At 37.0% G+C, this 24,378-nt stretch overlaps 1 protein-coding gene across 1 annotated transcript in view; it reads left to right on the top strand.

The window, feature by feature from the left end:
- The window catches only part of xrn2 (5'-3' exoribonuclease 2), a 45,770-nt gene that overhangs the window by 8,972 nt on the left and 12,420 nt on the right, over positions 1-24,378 (top strand). Inside the window, exons 16-28 of the mRNA XM_062437368.1 lie at positions 194-238; positions 1,975-2,069; positions 6,301-6,436; positions 12,758-12,865; positions 13,151-13,240; positions 13,458-13,530; positions 14,239-14,322; positions 15,366-15,463; positions 16,803-16,882; positions 17,032-17,088; positions 18,816-18,884; positions 20,261-20,389; positions 23,452-23,573. Of these exons, the coding sequence (XP_062293352.1) occupies positions 194-238; positions 1,975-2,069; positions 6,301-6,436; positions 12,758-12,865; positions 13,151-13,240; positions 13,458-13,530; positions 14,239-14,322; positions 15,366-15,463; positions 16,803-16,882; positions 17,032-17,088; positions 18,816-18,884; positions 20,261-20,389; positions 23,452-23,573 (1,186 nt within the window). The remainder of the gene's footprint in view (positions 1-193; positions 239-1,974; positions 2,070-6,300; positions 6,437-12,757; positions 12,866-13,150; positions 13,241-13,457; positions 13,531-14,238; positions 14,323-15,365; positions 15,464-16,802; positions 16,883-17,031; positions 17,089-18,815; positions 18,885-20,260; positions 20,390-23,451; positions 23,574-24,378) is intronic.

Below are 24,378 nucleotides of genomic sequence, written 5' to 3'. Positions count from 1 at the left end.
AAATGTGCATTTCTGTGTATATTCTGTATATGTAAGATTATCGGCCGATAATGTCAAAACATCCAGTGTCGGTGGGCCTCTAATGGTTATTACATCAGTCAGGAAGCAGCAGTAATATAACAGTGTAAATGTGTGATGATGATCTCGCTGCAGAGAGCTTCATGATGAAGTGTTTTTGTTGTTTTCCCTCCAGGATGCAGCTCAGTCTCTGAGGGCCACGATGAAAAATGGAGGCAACGTAAGTTTCTTTCTGGATGTGTCAAATCTGTAAAAACCTGTATTTGCCAGAAATCTGAAATTCTTTACGTCTCTGTTAAGGCTGTTTAACTGTAACTATATCCACCGACAAGAGGCGGCTATACATTAGCACATGAATGAAAAGAGCACAAAGGCTTTAGATTAAAAAGGGAGGCTAAGTAGCAAAAGTAGGCAACTTCCTATAAACACATAGATACACACATACACACACACACACACACACACACACACACACACACACACACACACATATACAAGCTTATATATGAGACATTTGCAGCATTTCTTTTTTTATGTCTAAACTCTTAACCTCAAATATCTCAAACATTTTACAGCTCAGACGCCAATTAATAGGTTGATTTGAATATTATAAAAATAATCTGCAGCTATTTGATAGTCAATTATCAGTTTGAGTCATTTAACAAACAAACACACTGAAGCTTTCTCTGCTTCTAGCTTCTGAATTATGAGGATTTGCTTCTTTTTTGGTCTTATGTGATGGTTGATTGAATGTTTTTGGGTTTCCGACTGTTGGTCGAACAAATCAACACATTTGAGGACATTAACATTGGCTATAGGAAGTTGTCATTTTGCACTTTGTTTTAACTATTTATAGGTTATTTTATTAATTAATCCGGATAATAATCGTTAATTTAATTAGTGTTGAACATGATTGTCAGTCTCAGCTCCAACAGTATTGTCTCTGAAGTAGCAATAGTACTTTAATACGTTTATATTCATTTTAAATTTGATTTATGTGTCAATTGAAATCATTTTTATTAGCATAAGTTAATATAACATCACATATTTGCTTCAGTTGGCTTCACAGCAATACAACATCCTTTATCATTTAGATCCTATTAGACTGATTATTTCCTCCCTGAAAGTAACCAGTAGAACTTCAAGTTTAATACTGTGATTTAAAATATAGATGTAAAGTAAAACACCAGCAGATTGAAGAAATAATCACATTAAAATCACAGATAGTAGAAAAGATGCCAAATCTAACTTTATACAGGAGAGATTTTAAAGCAGCTGGAAACTGAAAGAAGAAGAACAGCAGAGTATCAGTTCTCTGTTTTTTTAGTGAAAATTGGAAAACCAACATATAGACACACAAAACATTAAAAAAACAACATAATTCATGAAAGAAGCTGAAGAATTAGACTAAAGTAGAATACCTGAATCACACAGGTTGTGAGTCTCTTTACTGTTTAGTTTACAGTCGTGTTTTTATCATTTTAACACTTCCTGCCGTCTTCCTCGTGTGTTTTGGATTTATGATCATTCAGCAGGACGAGGCTCAGCTGAAGGTTTTCATCTCAGTGTATTTTGTTGTAGGAAAGTTGTTTTTTTTTTAAAAAAATCCTTGAATCACAACGTTTTGAGAAGCGAGACGGATAAAGTTACAAGGTTCAGTTTCTGAGTCAGTTGGAAAACGTTGGAGCTCACAGGATGAACAGTCGAGGCTTTTCACGGCTTTTGTCAGTTTAGAAGGAAATAAAATTGCAGCTGTTAGACGAGAGAAGAGAAGAGTCACGTAGGATTTATTTATTATGTCTGAAAATCTCAGTTTTATCCACTTGAAATCTACTGTTAGGACTACATTGAGTCTTCTTTACTCTTCTGTTGAACACACTCTTTTAGAAGATGTGGTTTATGTTTGATGTAACGTACAATGATCTGATCTTTTCTGTTATTTGTAATTTTGTGCAGTCGTCTGAAGGCTCCAGCGAAGGCACAGACGGCAGGGGAGTGAAGAGGAAAGCCGAGGACAGCGATGACGAGCCGGAGCCTGAAGACAACGTCAGGTAAACCTTTAAAGAACTGTGAGAGCGACGTCATCGTGGCAGCTCTGAAATCTTCTCACTGCAACCTGCTGATCTCCACGTCTGTTAAGTGTAGCTAAGGATCGACCAATATAATCAGTATTATATCGATATTGTGATATGAGACTAGATGTCCTTTGACCCCATCTCTTTTGAGTGTTCCTTCTTTCCTCCCTCTTTATTTAATTTTTCCTTCGTTCTCCCCCTCCTTCCCTATTTCTTTGCTCCCTCCTCCTTCCTTCCTTCATACATTCCTTCCTTCCTTCCTCCTTTCCTTCCACCCTTCCTTCTCTCCTTCCTCCCTTCCTCTTTTCCTCCCTCACTCCTTACTCCATTCCTTCATTCCTTCCTTCCTCTTTTCCTCCCTTACTCCTTTCCTTCCTTCCTTCCTTCCTTCCTTCCTTCCTCCCTTCCTGTTTTCCTCATCCCTCCTTACTCCCTTCCTTCCTTCCTTCCTTCTTCCTTTCCTTCTTTCCTTCCTTCCTTCTCTCTTTCCTTCCTTCCTTCCTTCCTCCTTTCCTTCCTTCCTTCCTTCTCTCCTTCCTCCCTTCCTCTTTTCCTCCATCCCTCCTTACTCCTTTCCTTCCTTCCTTCTCTCCTTCCTCCCTTCCTCTTTTCCTCCCTCCCTCCTTACTCCTTTCCTTCCTTCCTTCTCTCCTTCCTCCCTTCCTTTTTTCCTCCATCCCTCCATACTCCTTTCCTTCCTTCCTTCATTCCTTCTTTCCTCCCTTCCTCTTTTCCTCCATCCCTCCTTACTCCTTTCCTTCCTTCCTTCCTTCCTTCCTTCCTTCCTTCTTTCCTCCCTTCCTCCTGTCCTTTCTTGACCTGAGGACAACAGGAGGGTTAATTAAATAAATAATTGTACGTTTTGCTTTTCCTGCTTTGACATTTCAAACAGGTCTGATTCATTAATAGCAGAGCTGTGACGATTGTTGATTCATCAGTTAGTTGATCAACAGAAAATGAATATTAAACATTTGCTGGTTGAAGCTTTTAAAACACGACGATTAGAAGCTTTTCTATCACATGATCGTATAAACTCTTCTAATCTGCTTCGATCAGTGAAGTTAAGACCAGCTCCATCTGTGCTGCGGACATTTCCCCCTTTCTTCCAACATTTCATAGAAAAACAAAGAGTTGAGAAAACAATCAGCAGATTCCTCAATAATTAAAATATATTATTGAATTAGTTGCAGCTCTAATTAATATCAAGAATCTGCTTTTATATTAAATTTAATGATTAATTCACTTTATGATTCTGCTGATGAATTAATATTGTAAATCTAACCAATGATAGAAGAGATTTCTGATCATTCTTTGTGATCTTTTTGGTGCTGGTGAAACTTTCTCAGTTTGTACTTTCCTTCTTTTTAAATACAAACTCACAACTTATCACATGAACCTGTTAAAACTGTGAATTTAATGCATTCAGCGTTCAGAGATACTCTTTTTATTCAGTCAGAGAGAGACTCATTAATGCCACCGAGCTGCACTACAAGCTGTTTAACTCCCCGCTGCACACACACACACACACACACACACACACACACACACACACACACACACACACACACACACACACACACTCCCCTCCCGCCTCCGTCCGCACGTGATTAATATGGAAAGCAGGAATATATTCGAGTAAATTCCTCTGTGACGCTCACTCGCCCAAAGCTGCTAAATCCATTGGACTAAATTGGTATTCATGGAGGCTTTCCTCTCAGGAGTCGGCGCTCCCTGCGGGCCGCTCCGAGGATCGACGGCGCAGATGCTCCGAGCGGCCTTGATTATGTGTGCAGAACAGCACCGCCGCCCCAAATCTACCAAGAAGTCAAAGCCATTAAACTATTCCAGCAGCAGTGAGCAAGTGAAGGCAGGGTTTTTTAGTCTATAGATGAACAGAGTAGCTTCCTGAATATGAAGGATTTTAATGAGTAAATGTATTGTTGAAGTTCATTTCTACTACTTATATTTAATCCACTTTTATACTGATGGTAAGCTGTAGAATAGATTTAAATACACAAGTTCAGAGACGATGTAAACAACCAAAAACTGACACAATATTCAGACAGTAAATCCTCAAAAATCAATAAATGAAACTTAATTTATACAGCAGCTTTCATTCATACAGGTTAATGTAGTTCAAAGTGCTTCACAGTTAATTAACAAGCTTATAATAAGATAGAATAAGTGTAATAACATAAAGAAAAGGAACAAAAAAGTTACAAAGAACAATTTGAGAGTGATGCAAGTAAAAATAAGTGATTTAAAAATGTAAAAATAACTAAATAAATTAGGATCTATAATAAAATCTGAAATAATAAAAGAGAGAAGAGGAGAAAAAAGTGTATTAAAAGTAGGGCTGGGTGATTAAGGCAAAAATCAAAATCACGATTAATTGGAACTTTTAACCTCGATTACGATTAACGAACGATTATCTCCACCCTTGATGAATAATTATGTTTTCACAGTTTCTTTAGTTTGGTATTTTACGCTGCTGCCCTCACACATGAGGATCTTTAGGGAGTGAAAATAATGCTGTTTTAAAGTGTGACGCTGTGGTTAACCTTTGTGTCGTCCTCCCGGGTCAAATTGACCCCGTCTGTTTTGACTGTTCCTTCTATCCCCCCTTCCTTCCTTCCATCTGTCCTTCCTCCCTCCCTCTTTCTTTCCTTCCTTCCTTTCCTTCCTCCCTCCTTCTCTCCCTTCCTTCTTTCCTCCCTTCCTTCCTCCCTCACTCCCTCTCTCTTTCTTTCCTCCCTTCCTTCCTCCCTCCCTCACTCCCGCTTTCTCTTTCTTTTCTCTCTTCTTTCCTCCCTTTTTTCCTCCCCTACCTTCCTTCTTTCCTCCGTCCTCCCTTCCTTTCCCCTTTCCTTCCTTCTTCCTCCCTTCCATCCTTCCTTTTTCCTTCCTTCCTTCTTCCTCCCTTCCTTCCTTCCTTCCTTCCTTGACTCGAGGACAACAGGAGGGTTAATGTCTAGTTTACTTGATTAGAACTATGTAAAGATCATGGTTTGGGTTCAAATGATCATTGAAGATATGCAACCTTTACTGTCATGGCAACAGTGAACACCACGATTAATTGACCCGAGCAAGATTAAGTCGATTAGAGTTTCTAAATGTTGGTTTCAATTAATTGCCCAGCCCTAATTAAAAGTTAGGCTAAAAGCTATGTTAAAACAAGATTAAGCTCTTAGAACAACACTTTAATTCTAAAATACAGTTTCTTTCCTCTTAGTTCGTTGCGATGCTACAACGTGCACGTTTTCAGCAGCTGTTACAGACAGATATCGATGTTAGCTTTGTGGGTCATGTGATGCTTCTCTTGCACTTTCATTGAGCGTAGCGATCTCTCTGAGGACGCAGAACAAGCTGCTTCACAACAGCCTGAAGAAAACTGACAGAGAATAAATTCAACTTGGTTTTATTGACACTGATAGAAAATGATAGAAGTTACAACAATTACAGCAACTTTTCTTTTTATAATTTGCAGAACAGCATCTGATGTATTTCCCTATTCTTTGTATTTAAGCCCATTAACATGTTACTATACACTGTAAAAGTACTTCTAGTTGATCATTTGTTTTAATAAGACTAAATTAACAAACATTACAAACTTAATTGTAGTCTTTTTCTGCAATGCTGCTTATTATATTGAGCTTTATTTTAGTTTGCATTAAAGTCTGTCTCCCCCCATCCTCCCTCAGCTCATGCACCTTTTTTAAAATGTTTATGCCATTTATTTAGTTAGTTAGTATTGCGGATTTCTTTCCTTTATCAACTACTTTCTAGAGATGCTGTGCTGTCTCGTTGTTCTTGTAGCAATAACTAAATAAAGCACTTTGAACGTTGAACATGGGTTTGAATCCTCTGACAGGTGAAATGGATGAAAGGAAGTGTGTTAAATGTGAAGTTGGTCAATCTGTGGACTGTGACCTGATGTCTGAGGAAAGACTTAATTAGGAACCTTTGCCTTAGGCCATAATCTTCTCATTAGTGAGTTTTTTGTGGTTTTCTGCAGATGTTTGTTTTATCCAAAGTGAGAAAATCACCTCTGGATGTGTTCGTTAATGTCTGCCACTGACGGTTAACTTCATCACTTTTTATTCCACAGTACTTTGTGCAGATGTTCGTTGAGGAAAAGTAGTTTCAGTCTTCTAATATGCTTCGATCAGTAAGTTATAACCTGTGTGTGTGTGTGTGTGTGCTGCAGGTTGTGGGAGGAAGGCTGGAAGCAGAGATACTACAAGACCAAGTTTGACGTGGACGTGAGTGACGAGGATTTCAGGCGGAAGGTGGTTCAGTCGTACGTGGAGGGTCTCTGCTGGGTGCTGCGCTACTACTACCAGGTAACACATCACTCACTCTCACACTGAGTCAGTAGTTTCATTGATAAATAACGGCCTGAAAGTCTTGAAGATGGTTTTATTTGTCACAGTGGAGAAATGTTGACAGAAACCTACTTTATAAACTTTAAAAAGGCTTCACTTCACCTCACATGAAGCTCCACTATCAGGCCAAAAAAATCCACCTTTAATATACAAGAAATATCAAACTCAGATTCATGCTCCTCAGAGGATGAACTCTTCGCATTTTAGATATTCCCTTAGAATAAACTTTACCATCTTTAACTAGTCTATTACTGACAAGCTAAATATCTTTTCTGTTTACAACTACGGGATATAAAGTATTACTTCAGCAGAACTCCAGATGTTTAATCTTGTTTTAATTAATAAACTCTGTTTTTAAAGAATCAACTCTTACTGACAAATGTTTTATACTTTTAAATTAATGCTTTTTTTCAACTTTTTTTCGATTGTTTTAGCAATTAATATGAATAAAAACACAAATGCATACACTGAACAAACACACAACAGACAGGGTTATTACTGCAGTGTGAAATGATGGATATCATTCAAAATAAAGATGGTGAAGAAATGGGCTAATAGATTGGATTAAGGGAGAGGTGTCCATAGCTGTCCTTTAGAGAGACCCTCAATCAGAGGAAATTAATACATTTTTAATGGATAAGTCTGATGATATTCTGTATTTTTCTTTTTTTTTATGTCATCAAATCCCATCAAAAGCCTGATTTATCTTAATCTTCTGTGCTGTAGACCCCCATTATTGTCAAAAACTATTAAAAAACATTTCTTAACTACCATGAAACACTCACTTGAGCCCCAAATGTGAAAATAGTCTCAAACGAATACAACATTTCCTTCTGTTTATTTACTACAGTGACCAACATATTTATGCAATGAATTAGCCTGTTTTTAAATTATCAGACTATATTTGTGTTAGATTTAAAGCTTCACATGTACAGTAGGAACCAGCGAGCTTGATGAGTTCAGAAAGTAATGAGAGACTTTTCTAACAGAGTTGTTTTCATGGAGTTTGTTCACAGCAGGTTAAACGTATATTAACCCTCGGCCTCGTTGTCACAGCACATGATTTATATCAGTTTATCAGGTAGTGAAGGAAGGTCGGCAGCAGACCGAACAAAACGAGATAAAACTCTTAACATACCGTCTACGATGCTGCCGATGCTGCTTTTTCTGCTGTCATCTCTAAACCAACAATACAGTAACCTTCAGTGTCACAATCACAAGTTTTCAAGATTTCACTTCCCTCATTCCTGTCAGCCGGAGAAGATTCAGCCCTGATCTGTCCTCCGCTTTAGCAGATACTTTATAAAGGAGCCGAACCAACAATGAACAGCTCTACCAGTATACTGTGTATCCAGAGCCTTAAATATCTCTCTAATTTCTCTTTGCTGTAGAACTACTAAAACCACATCAGTGCTGCACTGAGTAATAACAGCAGCGTTATTTTAACTCTCAGTAGAGCGCTTCTATGTACGACTGGTGCTAGTTTGCAGAGCTCTTAAATTTGCACTGAAGTTATTTGAGTTTTTTTCTTTCTGTTAGTACAAAGTCTAGTGGGGTTTGATATGTGACACAATAAGCTAGTAAAGCTTTATTCCTGCTCTGTTAAACACTAAATAAACATTAATAGCTTCACATTCATTTTCACTGCTGTTTGGATGAACCTGAGAGGAAGCATTGTGACTTTAGAGCAAACATTTAATGAATTATAGGAAAGAAAAGATGTAATTGTCCTTTTTAAATAATTCAAATAATATAGTTTTTTGAAGCTGTAAATGTGATAAAACAGCAGAATAAGCTTTAATCTGTAAATCACCACACAGTGCAAATAAATGAGAAGAAGAAGCAACTTAAAGATGGCTAGGGTTGCAAAGGGATGGAAACTTTCCGTAAACTTTGCATGGGAAGCTGGAGAAATTTGGGAATATCCCAAATTGGAAACTTTACATGGAAATTCTGGGAATATATGGGAATTAACTGGAAATTAAACTGTATCAACTGCATACAAACATAAATATAAACATTGTTTTGTCATTAGCAGACATGCATGCAAACTAATACAATTTTTCTTAAAAGTGCGGCATCAATAGTCCAGGGTTGTAGATATCGTGCATGTGATGGAGGAATGCACCGTGCATGTAGTGTATGTGGCCCTGCAGTAATTAATGTATTATGTGCATGTGATAGGGTAGATATTCAACTGTATCTGCATTGAATCTGGTTATTTTAACCAAGATTTTGCTATAAGATGGGTTTTTTTCTAACTACATTTAAGGTCCTTGTTTAGGCTAACATGCAGTTTCCGGTTTATTCCCATTAATTCCCATGGAAAGTTTCCAACTTTGCAAATTCACGCAATATTGCAACCCTAAAAGACGACACATGTTGATGCAATAACTAGAAAAATTGAGTTAATCCAGCTGCTGTTTGTCATCCTTTTATAGACTGTCCTTTAATGCTCAGTTGATTTAAAGAGAAAGTTTGTTGAAAAAAGGTTTTTATTTATTAGATTTCCAAGAATATAATCTATCACCTCAGATCACATCCATTCATTGTCAACCAGCAGACCTCAATAAATAAACAGTTTTTTATCAGAGCGACAGGTTTTTTCCTCCTTTATAAGTCAAGTACTCTCGTTTTCAAGTATCTGATACAAAAAGCATCTTCATACAGCTTCCTCTCATATCTCTACTTATTTATTTACAGTGTGATTACGACACTAAATCATTTTATTGTGGTAAAATATTGATCTTTTTTTATCTCGGAACATAAAATAATCAGCTGCGGCGGGGCAACTCTCTCCAGGAAAAGAGCTGGGGAGGGATTTGGGGAGGGGAGGGGGGGAAGGGGGGCTGATTGTGAACACGTTCGCCAATCCAAAAAGCCCGTCTCAGGGGGCCGTTCTGGATGAATTCATTAACGGGCCCCTCGGCGGGTAGAGACGTGTCTGCTCTGTGCTGCCACACATTCACGGTTTTACCACAGCAGAGTTATGATCAGGCACACCTCACCAAATGATGAGGGAGAGAGAGAGAGGGAGAGAGGGAGAGATAGAGAGGAAAGGGAGAGAGAGAGAGAGGAAGAAAGAGAGGGAGATAGGAAGAGAGAGGAAAAGAGAGAGGGAGGAAGAGAGAGGGAGAGAGAGAGGGAGAGGGAGAGAGGGAGAGAGAGAGAGAGAGGCTTTATCCCAAACACAAAAGACACAAACTGAGACTTTTTAGGTGTTCATGAAGGAAGCTTTCTACATGCAGACAGTTTCTATGTGTTTATTTTTCTCTTTTCAAATATTAAACAGACTTGTAGCAGGTAGACAGACCTGATTATGGATTATAACCAGTAATATAAGGACAAAATATCAACAGTTACTCCGACAGATGGAGAAGAGTTTATCCTCTCCAGTTGTCTTTATGTGATGAAATGAAATGATTGAAGTAAATACAACGGGACATCAGGATCTATTGAATGACTAATGTAAAGAAAAAAGGGTCGGTGTTATAATCAAATACTTCAGCCTTTCACCTTTTTGGTCAGAAACAGCTTTATTTCAAGATTCAAGAACCTTATTTAGCCATTTGTGTTTGCACACATAGGATTTTTTGTGCGGTTTGTTCAGAGAGTCAAGACAAAATTTAAAAAGACACACAAGAAAGACACATTCATAAAACACATACACATACTCGAGACATAAAAAAGTGCAAAAAAACTCTGTGTAAAGGGAAAGTTAGAGCATTGTTTATTTATTTAATTGCTATTTCTTTATTATTTTTTCCTTTTTGAGTTTGTCACGATTTCTAATGGAGATGAAAAAAACAAGCACATATGATTATTTACTTTATTTATATTTGTGTATTTGAGTTTAATGGCTGAAAAAATGAACTAAACTAATATTTTTAATTATTTATTTTTGACAATTTAAATGTTAACTGTCTCTGTCTCTAATCTGGTTGCCATAACTACAGTATATCGTTACATAGCAGTGAGCTGTTTCCTGTTTTATCCAGTGAGGCTCAAAGTCATTTATTTCACATTTTAAGTTAACATGATTTAATATTGATTAATATTTAAATGATTTTTTTGTTGATTCTGGCTCATAAAATAATCTAATCAATCAATTTAATGAAGTGTTTTCTATTGATTATCTTATATAAGTTAAACAAAACCTTCAACAACTCTTTTTGTTAGTTTTTAATAATAAAATAATGTTTCATAGCATCTCAGTTTGACTTGAATCATTAACTGTGTTGACTTGATTTCATCAGAACAGAAAAATAAGAATCAACAATCTTAATAAATGATCGCTGAAGTTTTTTTTTCTGGACGTTCAGCTTCTCAAATGCGAGGATTTTTTTATTTCTGGGCCTTTTAATGACATAAAAATTGAATATTTTTAAGACTTTTTCTTAGATGTGACCTTATGATGTTGAAAATTGTGCTTTTTTTTAACAGAATTTCATTGAGAAAAAATATATAATTGACGGATTAATCAGAAATTAAAATAAATCTTAATTGCAGCCTTAAATTATATTCATATTCTAACACTAAAAGACGATTAATAACATTACATTTCAGTAGGTAATATGAGCTTATTTACTTTCATTTCATTTTATTTAATAACATGGTGAAGTAACAACTCTTTTGTGAGTCATTTTTTATTCATTTATATATTTATTTATGGGTGGTTTTGTCGTCTTTGACCCTCCCGACCGCAGTCACAAATAAATTTCTCATGGAGACAAAACATGTCATCATATTACCATAAATGATCTGTACAATTATCTGAATGTGGAGGAGGAAGGGGGGGGGGGGGGGCTCTCCTCTACTCTACCTTTTATTATGGTAAAAGTCTCATATTATCATTTAAATGAACATCTCTTAATAATAGAGTGGTGGGCTTTAAAAAAAAAAAAAAGAGAGATTGGCTGAGATGTGAGAATCGGTGGATTTATAGAGGACCTTGTTTTCTCAGAGGTGGATTGTGGGAAGTGGAGGTCGTCCTTTTGGTGCGAGACGTTGTTTGCTCAGGAAGGATAAGTGGTCCGAATGCTTGATCTGCAGGGTTAGATGTTTTTTCTTCTTCTTCATTCCTATATAAACATTTCAGCAAACAGAGGGAATTGATTTTTGAGGTGTGAGAGACTCTCAGCAGGTGTTTAGTTCTCAGCACAATCTATCGTCTCAAAGACTGGATTGAGTTTTTTTTTGGTTTCATTGTAGCTTTGAAAGTGAAGCGACGACAGAGAGAGAGGAGATTTTAATTGAGTAGTCGGACTCGGCAGCGTAGAGTTAAAACACGGTCGAGTCCGTCTGATCAGGATTCAGCCGCCAGCCTTGTGAAGGTTTCTAAATGTCAGCGCTGCAACGTTAGTCTGAGCAGATTGGATTTTAAGCTTTGTGCTGCAGGAGAGTTTTTAGGAGAAAAAGGGCAAAGAAAAGCTTTTCTTTCCATTTCCCAAGTCGGCTCTGAGTACTTTTTTTTTTTTCTTCTTCTTCTTCTTCTTCTTCCCTCACTTTTATTCTCATGTTGGCTCAGAAGTCAGGAAATTACTTTTTTAACATTTGTAATGAAACACACAAAAACACTACGAACTAAAATGTTTAATTTAGACTTAATCAAAATTAAAATACTATCACAAAACTCTGCTCCTGTTCGCCATCTTTTATAACGCCCCAAAACTATGGAACAAACTAATTTTAGATATCAGGGAAGGAAAGATAAAAACTTTCTCTTCGCTTTAGCTTTTAATTAGCTCTTCTATCAGTTACCGCTGCACTTCTTTTAAAATGTTGTATTTTACTTGATTTTTATGTAATTTCTTTATTCTACTTTTTAGCTGCTTTTACTATTTACTATTTTTATTGTTAGTATTTTATTCCATCTTCTATTATATTATTATAAAAGTTGTTTTAAGTCCCTTTTTATGTGAAGCACTTGTATGGTATTTATTTTATTATAAAGCACTTTGAGCTGCATTTATTGTATAAAAGCTGCTCTACAAATAAAGTATTATTATATTTATCATTATTATTCACCAGATGTTTTCATTCTGTCTTCATGAGGGCGGGAAAAAAGTAGACTTGAAAGAGTTTAACTGTAAATATTCATTTTAAAGAAGTCCAAACCGACTATCACTACTTTTGTTTAGTATGAATGTGTTTCTACAGTCAGTCACATTGGGTGAGATTGTGTTAATAAACCTTTTCCTGTATGTTGGTGTTCTGAGGTTCATGTCTGACGTTTGGAGTCGTATTAAAGTCAGAATATTTCCTGATTGATTTTTTCAGGGCTGTGCCTCCTGGAAGTGGTACTTCCCGTTTCACTACGCCCCGTTCGCCTCCGACTTCAAAGACATCAAAGGCTTGTTCACAGAGTTTGAGAAGGAGACCAAACCGGTAAGAAAGGACTCAAACTTATTTCCTTTGCCTTTATTTCTTTTGTCTTTTTCTCTCTTGAAGGAAAAACAAAAGTTGGATTTTGAACTGTTTTAATATGTTGCTCCAATCAAGACTCCATGTGACTTTAAAGTCTTTTGTACTTTACCAGCTTCATGAAATCAAATACCAATTTATATTTGAATAAAGATGATCTAATAACGATGTAATTACCACTTACATATTTCATGTGTGATGTGTATGAAGTAGTTAAATGACTCTTGTTTTATATTGTGTTTTGTGAAGTTCAAGCCCTTGGAACAGCTGATGGGAGTGTTTCCTGCTGCTAGCGGCAACTTCCTGCCCCAAACATGGCGGACCCTCATGAGCAGTCCGGTAAGTCTCTGTTTAATCCAAAAAATTAGGTTTCAGGAGACTGTTGTGACTATTCAGTCGTCTTTTAACTCAAGATGTTAAAGTGGATGTGAAGTTTTACTGGAGTTAAAATACATCCTTTCCTTCTAATAGCAGTTTAAAAAACCCTCCATGTAGCTGTTGCATCATCTTCTCTTTTTATAACAAGTTGTGATATTAAACTCTTCCTTTAATACAGGAGTCTTCCATCATCGACTTCTACCCCGACGACTTCGCCATCGATCTCAACGGCAAGAAATACGCCTGGCAGGGTGAGTCACTGTCTCGTTAAATAACACAGAATTTAAAGGGGAGATTTGAAAGGTATTTGTTTCATCATTGTTCCAGCAGCAGGTTTATGTCATTTGTGATTTAACACTTAATATCAACAGATTAAGTTTTAAATTTAATGCACTCAAAAGAAAAATAGATAATACATGCAGATTGTTTGAGATTAGGAAAAGAGAAATGTGCAGAAGGAGCCAATGAAACCCATTAGGGCCCATCAGGTGCCTCTCCTATAGTTAGGCATATAACATAACAACTTAAAGAGTAAAGAAATAAAAGAAACATCATCACAACAACATCCAGCATCAAATATGCTTCCATTGATAGATGTTTATAGTTGGAGTTTATTGTTAAGAGTGCTTTATGCAGATGTTGCCTGAGAGTCTAAACCCAGGGCAACAAATTCCCAAAGTGCTCTGTGCAGGTTTTGGAGCTTTTAAATTCAATGTTACAGTAAAATAAACTATAATATTTCATGTGTGTATCAGGATTTCTATCTACTGAGATCGATACACAAAGTGAAACACCAGCTGTAATGTTTCTGCTTGCCAAATTTAAGTCAGTATGACAAGAAAAAAAAACACTTTGTAGATATATTCTTATCACTCAGGGAGCGTTGAGTTTGAAGTGTGTATGTGAATGTTAACATGTGATTTATTCATGATGTTTTGTACGTATGCTCGTATTTGCAGGTGTTGCCTTGTTGCCGTTTGTGGATGAACGTCGGCTGAGAGGAGCTCTGACTGATGTTTACCCGGACCTCTCACCTGAGGAAGGTGAGCAAACGTTCCTCTAGAGGTGTTTCTGTGCTGAAGTGATGAACATGCAACATAGCTTTTATATTATTTATCAACTGAAGTCTGTGAGGTTTGAAAGATAAAACACACAGACGGTAGGGAAGTGGGAAGGATGGACTTCACTAGGAAGCGTTAGAGGACACACTGGTTAGAGAGGAAATGTTCAATAGTTTTGGTTTCATTCAGTTTAGATTAGATGAAATAGTCTCAGAAAACATCGATTCTGTTTCAAATGTGTAGATTTTTTATCTTAAAGGACACAAGAATATATCACTTATGGGAAATACAGACATTTTACAACATCTTTCTGATGACTAATCAAGAAAACAATTGTCAGATTAATCAATAATGAAAATAATCATTAGTTGCAAAACTTGATCTGCATTCTCTGTTTCAGTTCCCTTTCTGATTTAAACATAAAGATTAAAGAGATCAGGATCTTTGTGCTCTCTTATATCTTTTTTATCTCAAGTTCAGATTTGAATTGAATAGAACAGAGTGCAAAAGAAATAGAATAAAGAACTAAACATAACTAAGGAACACATAAGAACAATTAAAAAGACATATGGCAACATCAGTTAAAATAAGACCAGTGCTTTACTAAAATAAAGTGCAATCAAGTGCCTGATAAAAACATAATAAATAACAACATGAAATCATTTAAAAAGTAGCTGTTTCTGTGTGGTGGCACTTTTTAGATTTACCAAAGTTTGAGGAAAGTTCAGAAATGTTCCCAACAACCATCAAATAAACTTTAATTGTAGCAGCTGCTGTGACTGCAGTTAAGAAAACTGTCTAATTTTCTTAATGAACTGTTTTTAATCATACAGTAAAGTCATCTTAATAATATACTTTAAGTTGCTCATCTTCCCCTCCTCTTTTTTTCTCCTTTCTTTTTACTTCTAATCTGTTTTTGTGCCTTTTATCTTATCTTCTCAACCCATTCTTCCGTCTTTCTCTTTCTTTCTTCTTCTACTATTTATCGAGTCCAGTAAACAAATGATGTGTGTTCTCTGTCGCAGTGAAAAGAAACAGCCTGGGAAACGACGTCTTGTTCGTGGGGAAATCTCACCTGCTGTTCGACTTCATCCAAGAACTTTACCGTGGCGAAACTAGCGAGGTAACAAAAAAAACTCAAACTTAACTAACTCATTAACTTCATTAACTGGAGCCCAAATTCCCCCAAAAGCTGATATATTACACCGATATGTCTGTTTAACCGAACTTAAAGGGGATTTTAGGAGATGTGGAGAAAAGGGAAGAATTAACAACATGCAGCATCTTAAAGGTTTTATTATATAGCAGCTAGTTATTAGACATATTGTGGTTATATGTCTTTATATACACACACACACACACAGTAAGCAGCTTTGCCATCTTAATACGCGTATAATGAAAGTCTTCTTATGTGGATAAAACGTTTTAACATCCGGTGAAAGATCTGCTTTTCTTTGCTGCGTCATTCTGCTGCAGATGTGTTTGTGCAGCTGTGCAGGTGTCGCCACAGCTGGATTCAGTCCCTGTTAATTATGCATCTGTAAACCAGAGACACTAAAGTGTTCGCTGTGTGATTTGCTGCATCATGTAGCGTCTCAGAAAATACAGCAGCAGCTATGAGTCAGAGCCAAGTCTGATCAGGATCACCTCAAACTAGATTAGTCAACATTATTATTGGCATTATTTTTGGCTGCTAAGAAGGATGATTAAATGTGAGCTGGACTTTAAGCACTTTAAGTGAAAATATTGGCTTTGTGGTGGGTTTACAATAAATAAAATCATCACCTGTAAACCACTATAATAATATCTGCTGCTAATTTCACAGAAAGACTCAGTAGTTGAGTTATTGTGCGATAATTTAACCCAAGGCCCCAAAAACACATTGACATAAATCTCTATGATGCAATTAATGTAGTTAATTATAAAGTTATTTTATTTATTACTTCCATAAACTCAAATAGGAGTGATGGCTGGATATTCTGCAGGTTAATAAATGTTGTTAAAGGAGACTATCTTGCTCTTTTCCAGCCCTACATTTTTATTCTGGGTAGCTTTCTAAACACTCTTTATTTATCTTATACCGGCCTCTTTCTGCAGCCCCTCAGTTCAGCTTCTGTCTCTTTAAGGTTCCTGTGTGGAGCAGACGACCATATAAAGAAATCTGTCACGAGCTGACATCAGCTTGAGCTAAAAGTAGGAAAAAAACACTAGAAACAGAGCGTTGAGAGCAGTCTGAAGCTGCTTTTTGCTCACAGGGATTATCTCTACATTAGTTTAACCTCATTATTAGACACTTGAGTCACGTTTAATATGAACATCTGACTTTGTAACACAATATAAATGAGAGCAAATAGGAAAAGCATAAGTCCCGCTTTAATGACACCTTTGCTGCTGAGTTGACACCTTACGAATCAATTCATGATGTAATATTTTATACAATCTGCCCCTTTTATCTCCTCCAGGGCACTGAGATCCCTGCTGAGCTCTGCCACGGAATCCAAGGTATATTAAATCTTGATGACGACCCTATTCTACCAGATAAGTAAGGAACGCCGGCTTTATTTATTCTCACTAGTGTATATTAATGTATTTAAACGCTCTCTAACCTGCTGAATGCGAGCTGGGCCGATTGCAACGACTCCGACCGGCTCATTTATTCACTTTTTAACTTTCTAAACGTTTATCCTTCAGGTCGGTGAAGTCGCCCATTCCCATGCTGCGGGACATCGCACAGAACAATTCGATCGGGTAAGGACCAAGAGTGTGAGAGTTGATAAACACTATTAAGAAAAATCAGAATGGATAGATTATGCAAGTTTCTGGTTGATGCGTTGATGCTGTTGAACAAGCTAAATCCTCTTTAGTTATAAGTGGTTTGTTCTTGAGCTTTGACTTGATGCCATAATATTCTGTGAGTGAAATATTCAGATATTCAACATATAACACAAGCTTATAATTAAGGCTACAGCTTAGGATGAATAAATACCTATTTATCTGTTCATTCATACTCATAATTGTTTTATTCTAAAGATCGTTAAATGATCATCACAAGCTTCCAGCGACCAAAGTGACAGCTTCAAAATATCATCTTTTATCTGCCATCTTTATATATGTCAAAAAATCCAAAGACTTGCAGCAAATTGTCACATTTAAGATGCTGAAATCAGACAATTTCTGGTAGTTTTGCTTAAAAAATCACTTAAAGAAAAGTCGTTAAATTTCAACTGTTATGTTCTGCTGTTGTATTGTAGAGAGAGGTGTTTATATTTTAATTAAGTATCTCTCTCTGCTTAAGTAAAAGTTGCTAAATGAATCCCACTTTGGATCTAAATCTTAGCTGCCTCTAAAGTCAGAGTGAATATAACACAAGATATAACAGATGTCAGAGTGGTTATAACTAAGGCCGCAGTTTAGGATAACCAAATACCAATTAATCTGTTCATTAATGTTGAATAATTGTTTAATATAACTCATCACAAATTCACAGAGACCCCTGTCACATCTTCAAATATCTTGTTTTATCTGCAAACAGTCCAAAAATCCAAAGATTTGCAGCAATGTAGATGCAAATAGTCACATTTAAGATGCTGAAACCAGACAATTTCTGTTGGTTTTGCTTTAAAATCATTTAAAAAAAAAAAAAATCAGATTCAGACATTATTGATCCCAAGAAGGATGATTCATTTGCAGCTTAACCCTAACCCACAACCACACAAACAACATCCAATATGTTACATGTCAAAAGCACGTCGAATCTTAACTGATGTTGATAAAATTTCAACATTAACGTGCTGTTGTATTATAGAGAGAAGTGTTTATATTTGAATTAAGTCCCTCTCTCTGCTTAAGTGAAAGTTGCTAATTGGATCCCAGTCTGGATCTGAGTCTCCTATACTTTATGTGTATATATCAATCTTTCTTTGTTTACTACATGTTTTGTTTGTGTCTGTGATTCACTGAAATGACACTTAAACGCTTTACACACAAACATCCAGCGCAGCTCCGAAGCAGTTTGATTGCAGGTTATTTTTAGTTGTGTGTGTGTGTGTGTGTGTGTGTGTGTGTGTGTGTGTGTGTGTGTGTGTGTGTGTGTGTGTGTGTATGTGTGTGTATGTGTGTGTATGTGTGTGTATGTGTGTGTATGTGTGTGTATGTGTGTGTATGTGTGTGTGTGTGTGTGTGTTTCTATAAACTCGCCTTTCATCAGTTATCAACCTTCCTGTCAGCCTGAAAAGACATTTTGAGGAACATGTAGAAAATGACGGTGAAGAAGAAAATGATTATGCTCCATCACAGAATAATCCTTGACTCCATCAGACATCACACACACACACACACACACACACACACACACATCACACACACACACACACACACACACACACACAGCGGTGGAGTGTTGAAGGCGAGATTTTAAGTTAGCTAATGCATCGCTCTTTGTCCGCAATTGAAAATCATGTTCTTGTATTTTGCAGAGTGTGGTTCAAGGATCCTGAGTTTGCTCAAGACTTTGTGTTCAAGGCGGTTCTTCTTGCTGGAGCCAAGTGAGTGAAGGGTTTTTTTTTCTCTTTTCTTTTTTTTCTTTTTTTTTTTTTTACTTATTACAGAAATTCTTTGCTAAACATTTATAAGACATCTTTTCAGGGATGGAAAGCTTTTCATTTTTCACACCTCATTATCACAAGATGATGTTGGTGCTTTTGAAAATGTTCTCATTGTCAGATAATCTCATGAAAAGACCAAAAAAAAAAAAAAAAAAAATCTATCTAGCAAAACTTTTTGACTTTCCTACTTTGTCGTCGGCTCTCGGCCCTCGAGGTCATCCCAAATAATTCACAGTAACTTCCTGAAACAGCCGGACACTGTAGATTTTTAGCAAACATTATGTAGGAGAATATAAAGAGGAATATTGGGTGTTCATTGTGATAAAGGAACATGTCACCCAGTGCAGCAGTGTGGCTCATTGACGTGTTTTTAATAGGTTTTGGACAATAACGGAGATCTACGGTGCAGAGAAATAAGATATATCAGACTTTAGATACACACACACAATACTTGTTGGTAGATTAGTTCATTTTTGTCTTTTCATGGGATTTGCTGACTATTAGAAACAGTCACATCAACCTCATAACCTTCATTTTTTTGATATTTAGTTAATTTTTCACGGCTTTCATGGATCTTATAATGATGTAAAACACAGTGTTAGCTCCTAATGTTCAGGAGAATTAATAAGCATGTAGACATTTATAGGTTTTAGACTCTAACTATTACTGCTAACTCAACTGATTTGTAATATTTCATACAAAAAAGACACAAATTCGCTTAAAAAAAAATGCTCCCTTGATTCTGTTTTATATGTATTAAAGTTTTCTTTCATTGTCCATTACGACGGATTTCTTACCAGTTTTTGCTTTTTCATTTTTATTCATTCAGAATTAAATTATAATAATTAATTTCAATGCATTTGTTATCATTGCACAATGTACAACACACTTAAGTGTCTCCAGTGATACAAACAGTAAACATAACTGCACACAATAACACGAAATCTACAGACTAGTAGACACATTACAATCTGAGGAATAAAAATAAAAACAAACAAAAGCAGACTGAGTACTTGAGTACTTGTTATATTGCACATGGTGAATAGCACATGCATTATATATCACAGGATGAGTGTATTGTTGCATGTGTACAGGATAGGGTTGTACTTATTAACCTGATATTCAGCATGAATGAATAGGATCACGCTGATGTCTTTTATATTACTTTTCCCCACACAAACATTCCTGTTTTCTAATTATATAAAACAGAAAGACATCAGTTGTTTGCATGAGTGGATATTATTATTATTATTTAACAAATGATTCATCACTATGCAGTTTCACATCATAATGTTTCCCCTTGTTACTTCTCCCAGGATGCCCAACAAAGTCCTGAAGCCTGGAGACTGGGAGAGAGGAAACAGGGGACCATGGCAACCACAGCTGGGCTTCAACTCAAACAGACAGCAGGCTCACCTGGGCCAGTCCGGCTTCAGGGCTCTGGGGTAAGTTTATATCCGTAACACTGTTATCTGTCCAACCTCAGAGTCTGGGGAAACTTCTCCGTTATGAAATTATTTATGAAAGAGAGAGAAGTGCAGGTATATATATTTTGGCTGCTGGTGCACTCTTTAACCCTCCTGTTGTCCTCGAGTCAAGGAAGGAAGGGAGGAAGAAGGAAAGAAGGAGGGAGGAAAGGAAAGAAGGAAGGAAAGGAGGGAGGGAGGGAGGAAGGAAGGATGAAAGAGGGAGGAAGGAAGGATGGAAGGAGGAAGGAAGGATGGAGTGAAGGAAGGAAAGGAGGTAGGAATGAAAGAAAGGAGGGAGGGAGGAAGGAAGGATGGAAGGAGGAAGGAAGGAAGGAAAGAAGGAACAGTTAAAACAGACGGGGTCGATTTGACCCGGGAGGACGACACAAAGGTTAAATGGAGAGTCTGCCAGTGTAACACCAGCTTCTCCAGAGTGTTGCATTATGGGTTGTTTATAACCTTAATGTTGGTAGTAAAGTGAGTTTCTTCAGCTCAGTTTATAATAGTTTTTAAATGTCAGTCAGCACTCAAAGTCTCTAACCTGCAGGTATTTCTGAAGGCTCATCTAACCTGTTTTTTTTTTTTTTGTTCTACTGCGGAGGAAATACATCTTGATTGAGTTACAGTTGATTTAAATTTAGGTAGCTAGATTGAAAGTCTTTCATGTCTGGAAAGTGTCTTTAAACACCAAAAATATCCACTAAAACATTACAAATGTCACCCACGATATCAGCCTCATGACATTATGTTACACTGAAAATAAGACTTATATATATTTTTAAAAACATAGATGAATATATGTTTCTTATTTATCCATTTTGCACAGCTTAAAAAACCCCATAAACATACATAGGGCTGGGCAATATGGGCAGAATCAAATATCACAATATTTTTGACCAAATACCTCGATATCGATATTTTGACAATATTGAAGGGACGACTATCTGTTCATTGATAAATAATCATCAGTAATGTGGATATAATAACTAAGTGGATAGAGGCAGATCATAGAATAGACTGTAATGCCGCCTTTAAAAGCATAAAAAAGACATTTATTCCATATCACAATATTCAGAATCTATCACGATAGCTGTGAAATATGAATTTGAATATCAATATATTGCCCAAAACATACAAAAGCCTCCAAACACACACCTGCTTCTGCTCTGCCACATCCTGCAGCGTGTGATGATATAATTTTACATTAAGCTGCGTTTAAACAATGACGACTGATTCTGCAGTGACTCAGTGTTCAGATGTAGGAGAGGAGGAGTACAGTATTTTAAAATGGAAAATGTGTTTAAATGTTTGTGTCCCCCCCTCTCCGCCTCCTCCTCTCCCCCTCTCTAAACCACCCCCACCCCCCTTTAACGGTCCCCATTAACCAGCCATCCTTGATTATGATCTAAGCTCTCTCCTCCACACATTGATATTATCATTAAGGAAATGTGAATAATTGAACATCTGGCTCGGTCCAACTGTGTGGCGTGTTTGTGAATTAATTATGCACAAACGGGAAGAAACACAACGTATTATAGCTTCTTTTTTTCTTTTTTCATCGTCTTCTTTTCTTTCTTTTTTTCCCCCAGCTAAAGTAAGTCGTTAATTCAGGCAGTTATGTGCCTTGATGGGGCCAAACAGGCAGGTGCTGAGAGGAGGGTGAGCAGCAAAACCTGGAGAGAGAATTTAAAGAAAAAGGATTAGTAGTTTAACAAGCAGACAATAATGAGCTTAATACCAGATATATCATCCAGCTGATTGAGGCTGTTTTAAACATCACCTGTGCTGTTCCTCCTGTGACGAGTTACCGTCAATAAACTATAAGTGAGTTTCTATAATAAGCTGAATTAATAATCATAGTCAACCACCCACAAGTGTAATTATAGGGGTCCAGTGTGTTTCCATTCAGGCAGCATGCACAGATAGGGGTCTTAGCCTGCTGATCCTGGTCTATAAAAAAACTCTAAAGTCTCTTGTGGAGCAGCTGTGGTTGATGCAGGATGTAGAACAGGAGCAGCTCCACTTACAGCACCGACTCTAGAGCCAAATCAGTGCTGCTGAGTTAAAGTTTAGACCTTCTCTGAGTCTCTGGGAAAGGGTCCTAAGAGGAGTCTCAAAGAAACCTGGAGTCTGGAGATTGGCAGGAACGTGCAGCTTGGTGTTTTGTTATATAGGGGTCGTGTTAAACATGCATGTTAGAGCATCAGGTATAGTTCATAAGTGTCTGGTAGCTGATGCATGCAAAAAATCAGGTGATGCTGGGTTATTCGATGAAGAAGTTAAACCTGGTTAAGATGCAGACTGCAAACACAACGTCTCAAACCTTTGTTGAACATCATCTAGCTCCGTCCCTGCACTTCCTCTGTGTTTACTGCAAGGGTTTAACTTTGGTTTGAGAAGTGAGGGGGGGGGACTTAAAACAAGGGGTCAGGGGTGTAAAAATGTTTTCTTATTTCTTATATATTTAGGGACTATGGTGATACAAAATCAAGGGAATAATGAAGTTGGTCATAATGATATATCGTGATATATATACAAAGGGGATTTTGAAAAGAGCCCCAGCTTGACTGTCAATCTCAAATAAAGACGAGACGGCAATAGAAAAAAACAACTTTAAAGAAAAACAAACTTTTACTGGACAGCAGCAACCAAAAGCAAGAACACACACATTATTGGTAGAAGTCATTGTCACGTTAGCGCTGTATATCTACTGTTTACTCGTGATAGTTGTGTGGAAAGATGATGACTTTCCACAGTTATACTTCTGTATAAACTTCTGTGCAGTCATTTCTCAGTAAAGTCTTGAAATTCACTGACCTGTCACTCAAACTGGACTTCTTCTTTGGTGGTATTTCGGAGTCGGTACCTCTAGCAGCACGACACAATGAAAGACCGTTTGGTTCTGCACACCTGCCGAGTGATTTGACCCACAAAGGCCTTTTTACTCTGACTACCTGGAGATAACCTGTTTGTGTATAAAGATGTCATTGTTGTTAATTAGATTTTACAGCACAGTTTTTTTTTCTGTCTCTCTTCAGTCACAATATGAACAGGAACCAACGTGGTGGAGGTCAGTACAGCAGCGCTCCACCGCCAGGCAACTACAGCCAAGGAAACTACAGCCGTCCTCAACACAGCGGAGGCCACCAGCCCTACCATCGTAAGAGACACACACACACACACACACACACACACACACACACACACACATACCCTGACAAGTGTCCACTGAGCAACAACATGGGATTCATTTTATTAGACATTTCATAACATTTCATTTTGTAGAGATCTTTATTTAAATCAGTACAGTACCAGTAAAAGGTTCTCGACACAACTTCCCGTTTACTTGACGTAGAAATTGTGTCCCAACACTTGACCTTATACTGTGTGTAGTAGAAAAAGGAAAAAATCTCAGTTCAACAGGCTTTAAGTAAAATAGTGAAATTGGATGATTTTGAATTTAAAATGTTAGATTCAAGTGAAAGCTTCAGAAAAATCTACTTTTCAGTTAATGTTTTATGTGGAAACCCTAACCCACTGTTTTAAAGGGTGAAGAATCAACATTACGACTCAAATTGGGTGAATTATCGGATTCACTGCTGTAGCTTTGTATTGACTAAGACAGTACGATGCTCATTAAGCCAGTCCTATTAACTCTGCAGATGAATCAATAATGAAAATAATAATTAGTTGCAGCCCTACTGTAATATAATTTAATTGGATTTCATTCAGGACCAACTCATATAAACATCTATAGTGATATTTCTCACCTTGATTTTGATTATCTATAAAATACATTATCTTGGGTCATCTTCATGTTCATCTCTATTGTCTGAAACAAACATCATGTGCAGCTCTCCTGCTCCGATCCTTCCTCTGAACTAGTTCTATAATTTATATTAGCAGGAAAATAAAAGAATAAACTCATAAACTGCTCAGCGGCTTCATCAGCAGCTGTGTGACCT

The sequence above is a fragment of the Scomber scombrus genome, chromosome 17, assembly GCF_963691925.1.
Source record: "Scomber scombrus chromosome 17, fScoSco1.1, whole genome shotgun sequence".
Classification (NCBI taxonomy): domain Eukaryota; kingdom Metazoa; phylum Chordata; class Actinopteri; order Scombriformes; family Scombridae; genus Scomber; species Scomber scombrus.
Note: the sequence above shows the minus strand (reverse complement) of the source record. Positions and strands in the feature narration are given on the sequence as shown.